The sequence below is a fragment of the Monopterus albus genome, unplaced genomic scaffold, assembly GCF_001952655.1.
Source record: "Monopterus albus unplaced genomic scaffold, M_albus_1.0 scaffold127.1, whole genome shotgun sequence".
NCBI lineage: Eukaryota > Metazoa > Chordata > Actinopteri > Synbranchiformes > Synbranchidae > Monopterus > Monopterus albus.
Genome location: NW_018128007.1, coordinates 3,867,385 through 3,873,045, shown reverse-complemented (window position 1 = coordinate 3,873,045; position 5,661 = coordinate 3,867,385). Strand labels below are relative to the sequence as shown.

The 5,661-nt window shown below is 38.6% G+C and overlaps 1 protein-coding gene across 1 annotated transcript; it reads left to right on the top strand.

The window, feature by feature from the left end:
* The first annotated feature begins 525 nt into the window (after positions 1-525).
* ino80c (INO80 complex subunit C) lies at positions 526-5,024 on the top strand. Its single transcript, XM_020612724.1, has 5 exons — positions 526-809; positions 3,072-3,188; positions 3,275-3,386; positions 3,878-3,945; positions 4,039-5,024. Exons 1-5 carry the CDS (start codon positions 633-635, stop codon positions 4,168-4,170), a joined length of 606 nt encoding a protein of 201 aa, XP_020468380.1. The 5' UTR covers positions 526-632; the 3' UTR covers positions 4,171-5,024.
* The last annotated feature ends 637 nt before the right edge of the window (positions 5,025-5,661 follow it).

Here is a 5,661-nt window from a genome sequence, read left to right as displayed (position 1 = left end):
ATACCTTATGCATAATATTTAAAACTTGCCAGAATAATATGTCTGAACAGTCAAACTATGATAAAATTTCAATTCAGAGTAAATGTGCGTTGGGTGGGGGGCTGATATTACTCATGTTGTGGCGATATAAAGCTATTTACACAGTCACACTGTTGGAATGTGTTGGAGGCATCAAATTCAGCCTATCTCGTCATCGGTGTGTGAATGTGTGTGTGAATGGGTGAATGGTGTATAATCTCCTGTAAAGCGCTTTGGCCAGTGTAACACACTGTGAGAAAGCGCTATATAAAATACAGTCCATTTACCATTTACCATATCCAAACCAAAATATATTAATCTGAATATTCCTCATTGAATTTTCTATTCTCTTGGTTGTATTATATTGTCTGCATGTATATGGTCTCAAACAATTGTTTAAAAATATTTACTGCATTTACATTCAACTTTTGTTTTTAAAAATCGAATAACATTTATATTGAAGTAAAAGTAAGAAAATTATTTGAACGACTTCTAACAACGGAAGTGATTTAGTTCCGTTTCCGGGTGAAGGTGGACGGCTAATGCTTGGTACCGAGCGAGAAAGCTGCGTACATGTCGTATGTTACAACTATTTTGATGCTGTGCGAGTATAAATGGCGTCTCAGATCCCCATAACAATTAGAGCCCAGCCGGCAGCAGCGATCTCTGCCGCAGCCCGGGGCAAGAAACGTGCGGCTAGTCCGGCGGTGTGTGCAGCGCAGCAGGCTACCGGGAGCAGCAGCAAGAAGAAGAAAGGACCAGTGACAGCGACGCCAGCAATACAGACACTGGTAACGTCACTTCTCTGTTATGGTGCTTTACCCACATTCCTCCACACACTTCCTATCAAATGTAGCAAACTGCACTTATCAGTTTGTAGCCTGAATGGAGTAAAATGACTAACGTTATCTCGTTTACCTTTTGTAGCTTTTATTTGTCTGTTTTGGTATTATTTCTTTTTGAAGGTTACTTGAGGGCAAGTCCTCCACGGGACCACGCTTTTGTAAATAAGTCAAATAAACCTTGGCTATTGACAAGTCTTTTGGACTCTGGAATGAAGCCAGACTTTCTTTTCTTTGTACAGGAAATTTAAAACTCATTCCTTGATTTGGTTTTCATAAACACAGCATATGCTACTGAGCCCTTTTCTCATTAAAATATGCATTTCCACTTATTTTCATTTGCCCAGTCTGTCCATTATGTCTTGTGTTTATTTCTTTTATTTTTTGTACGGGATGTTATTAATGAACAGTAATGGTTACACTATTCATCGCTCTATGGAGAACATAGTAATAATGTTGTTTCTGTCGTAATGTTGCATATTGCAGTGGAATTCCTGAGTATTACTTAGGGCTCAGAACAATATTACTGAGTATATAAAAGTACAAATAAGCAGCGTAGTACAAATGTATCAGTGTACAAAACTGCAGTATATTCTAATTTCTACAGTGGCTTCAGAATGTATTCAGACCCTTTCACTTTCAGATATAATTAGAAAGAGACACACTTGTGCATTATGTATAAGGTCCCACAGTTCATGCTGCCTGTCAGGGCAAAAACCAAACCCTGAAATCCATGGAACTCTTTATAGACCTCCATAATAAAATTATGTGAAACCCTTCAGCAGGTACAACAAAATACAAGGAGAAAATACAAGAATGTCACAGACCAGCACAAATACAAACATGTGGCTGCTTTGCTGAACACGCTTAGTGTCACTTAACATCTAGAAAGTGAGGGTTTTAATTTGGCTGCTCAGTGGAAACAAGATCAACAGTGAAGAAGTCAGTATTCCCCATCGTCTCCTCTGCTGATGAAACACAAACAATAAAGTAATTTGATAGGACAAGGATATAAAATCATTTGTATAGCTTTGAGTGTTTCCAGGAGCACAGTGGCCTCAATAATCGTGAAATGTAAGAAGCATTTACTTAGAATTAAATCTAGAACAGAATAAATAGCAAAAAGTGGTCTGAGTAGTTTCTGAAACTACTGTATATTATGTGTAGCATGATTCTTTACTGCAAAAACAGACAATGACAAGGCTTATTGAAGTGGTGCACATTTCTATATAAGAATTTTCAAATATTAATAAAATCCCCATTTCATTTGTGTCCTCCAAATGTGATTTGAGTCATGCATTCCATAACAGCCACATTACAGAGTATTCTGAGTTACTTTAGATCAGTGCTTCTCAATTATTTTCTGTTACACCCCCCCCAGGAAGAAGTAAACATTTCACGCCCCCCAACTCTCCGCCGCGACTGTATATAGTATCATTTGTCTATAAAATTGTTATAAGTACACCTCTGCATAACATTGTATCCTTATTAACATTAAAGAAAACAAAAAAAGAAAAAAGAAAGAAATATAGATCAACTTACAACAAAGAATAACTTTATTAACATTGTTTTTTAGTCTGTAACAGAAAAGACTTAAAGTCAATTTGCCTGAAATTTAAAAAAAAATTCAATCCTTATTTAAACTGTAAACATTTTTTGACCATTTGATACGTTTTCGCTGAAAAAACTCAAGCGGCTTATCAGCGTGATTGGGGTGTAATGTCTTTAAGTGATGCCTTAATTTATTTGGCTTCATGCTGTCCGCTGCCAACATTTTTAGACAGTAAACATACCGGTCTTTCCTCGTCTCCCACCTTAGTCACAGTGAAGCCAAGCGCTACATATGCTTCATCATATTTCCTCGTCTTAGCTTTCGGGAGACTTACATTTGTCTCATTATCTCCGTCTCTCTCCGCCTTTCTCCCTGTTAAATATTTTTCCATGGTGTCTCCTAAGGGTTTGTTCACTGCATGTCATATCTCCTGCTCTGTGCTGTGTGCTCTTGTTCGGTGCAAAACCCCCTACTTCCTGTGGCAAAAAAAAAAAAAGCATGTTCCTGGCGTCACATGTGCCCCCCCCAGGGGGGCGCGCCCCACTATTTGAGAAGGACTGCTTTAGATTCACAGTTCATGTAAAAGAAGTAACCTATAACCTGAAATGACTCCATCATAATTCTGGTCTCAAGAGGTGTTGTCTTTGGTGTTTCTTCAGATACCAGCAGTAGAGATGGTGGCAGAGGTAAAAGCAGTAGGATCAGCAGACATAGGTCCAACTGCCATGACAGAGTCCACAGCAAAACCTCCACCATTCAAAGACCCCACATTTATGGTGAGTGTCCACTTGGATTGAAGTTAATCTGCTGCTGTTGCTTCTCCCTCCAATTTCTGTCTACTTTTTTTTCCCAATCTGGACAGCATTCAGCGATTGGTGGAGCAGCAGCAGGTAAAAAGAACAGGACCTGGAAGAATCTCAAACAGATTCTGGCTTTGGAGCGAACTTTACCCTGGAAGCTCAGCGATCCCAACTGTGAGTTTTTCCATCTTAATTTTACCTGGGACATGCTGTATATTTGTTAGCCCTAAATAATTGGGCTTTATTTCTGTATTCAGATTTCTAACACACTGATGCTTATATGAATGCAAGTAATGACTAAGACACATTTTCTTTCATGATTTAAAAAAAAAAAAAATCATGCAAGTACCTTATATGTATATTATAGGTACTGTAGTTTTGCCATCTTAAAGCAAAATTACATTTCATAGTGTGACCTTATGTTACTAAAGTCTAGTTTGAAACTGAATGTCATTAAGCTGAAGTTGTCAAGAAATTAATAATTTCCATTTCTCTTTAAAAATCTCATCTCTAATCTTAATTGTTCTTTACAGTATACTGTATGTCTGAGCTGTATAATAATAATATAGGAAAGGCTGCAGTGATGTGTTGCTGTAGAAGAAATGTCCATAATGGCACATCTGTAATAATCAGTAGTTCAGTTTATTACCTTTCTGTGTTCACAGACTACAGCATTGATGCCCCTCCTTCCTTGAAGCCAGCTAAGAAATACTCTGACATCTCTGGACTCCCTGTGAGGAATAAAATCTTCACTGGACAATAAACAACATTACTTTTAAGTCTTGTATAAAGCACATGCTGATTAATCTCTCTTGTCTTTCCTCAGGCAAACTACACAGACCCTCAGACAAAGCTCCGCTTTACGTCCTCTGAGGAGTTCTCCTACATCCGCCTCCTCCCAACTGATGTTGTTACAGGCTACCTGGCCCTTCGAAAAGCAACTTGTATTGTACCTTGACAGCACAGCGAGACTTGAAACCTAAAACAGGTTCAAAGCAGAATTGAACTCATGTCAGTGTATAGGAAGATGTCAGGCAAGGCAGGAGCGCAGGACGCTCCACAGAAAGTGTTCGCTTAAGTCAACAATAGGATATTCTTTTGCTGATTTGTTAAAAAAAACATTTGTCTTGGTTTTGTTTTCTTATTAAGTGTTCCTACAAATCCCTGGACAAGTTTCTCAGCTTGGCATGGATTTACTTATTTATTGCTAAATTCATGGAGGACATACCTGAAGTACTGAATACAGGAATCACTGGCTAGGATGCTGTTTGCCCTCCTGTGGTGGAACAACCATTCTCAGTGGTGTGTCTTTTCCCATCTACACAAACAAGGTGAATCCCTGTTGATGGAAATTCAGTCTGGTTGATGATAAAGGCTGTTGGAAGGTTGAGATTGACCTTTAGTTACCTTTTATAGGTTGCTAATTTGAGTTTCATGTTAAAGTTTGATTTCAGTGTGTCTTTCTTTCATTTTCACTTTCTTTTCTTCTTTGTATAAATATACATTTTCTAAGTTATAAATGGAAACACCTGTAATTATACTTGTTGGAATGATATAAAACATTTCTCTAGAGAACAAGTGCCATACTGAAACATGCAGACCTGCTATCATATGTAGCTGTTTCTTGTATCTTCGGTTACATTAGGAAGACTGATTATATGAAAGCTATGTACAGCTGAGTGCAAAATTTTGCATCCCCTTACTTTGAACAACAGACTAAAAGAATCATTTTCTCATCAACATAATATTTAATGCACCATCACATAGTACAGATGTTCCTTCATCAACAGAAGTAAAAAAAATAGTCAGGGAGTGTATACAAAAAGAAAGTTATGGTATCCAGTCAGGGCATGTATACAAAAAGAAAGTTATGGTATCCTTCCATTATCTATACCGCTTATTCCTGAATAATCCTAGCTGACATTGAGGGCAAGAGGTGGGGTACACCCCGGACAGGTTGGCAGTCTGTCACAGGGCTGACATGTAGACTAACAACCACACACTGACATACCTACAGGCAATTTAGAGTCACCAATCAACTTTAGCTGCATGTCTTTGGACTGTGGAGGGGAAGCCGGAGTACCCAGAGAGAACCCACGCAGGCCCAGGCAGAACATGCAAGCTCCACACAGAACAACACAGGGTGGCTGGGGCTCGAACCTGGAACCTTGTTGCTGTGAGGTGACATTACTAACTGTTGTCTTGGTGTATTTTGTAATAATTTCAAAGTAAGGGGATGCAAACATTTGCACCCAATGGTATGTAGCTGGACCAAGTGTGCCTTTTTATATGCCAAACATCACTAAGCAGGCCTAATTTCCCAAGTGTGGTATATAAATGTAGGATTGGTTCCAAATGGATTTAATTCTCCAGTTGCATTTGATGTACAATTTGCTCTGACTGGTACAGTGAGGACGTCTCAACAATCACACAAGGCATCCAGGATCAT

Coding starts and splice junctions, on each gene's coding strand:
- ino80c (XM_020612724.1), top strand. CDS start 633: ATGGCGTCTCAGATCCCCATAACAATTAGAGCCCAGCCGGCAGCAGCG. Junction 3,387..3,877: donor GAAGCTCAGCGATCCCAACT/GTGAGTTTTTCC, acceptor CTGTGTTCACAG/ACTACAGCATTGATGCCCCT. Junction 3,946..4,038: donor CTGACATCTCTGGACTCCCT/GTGAGGAATAAA, acceptor GTCTTTCCTCAG/GCAAACTACACAGACCCTCA.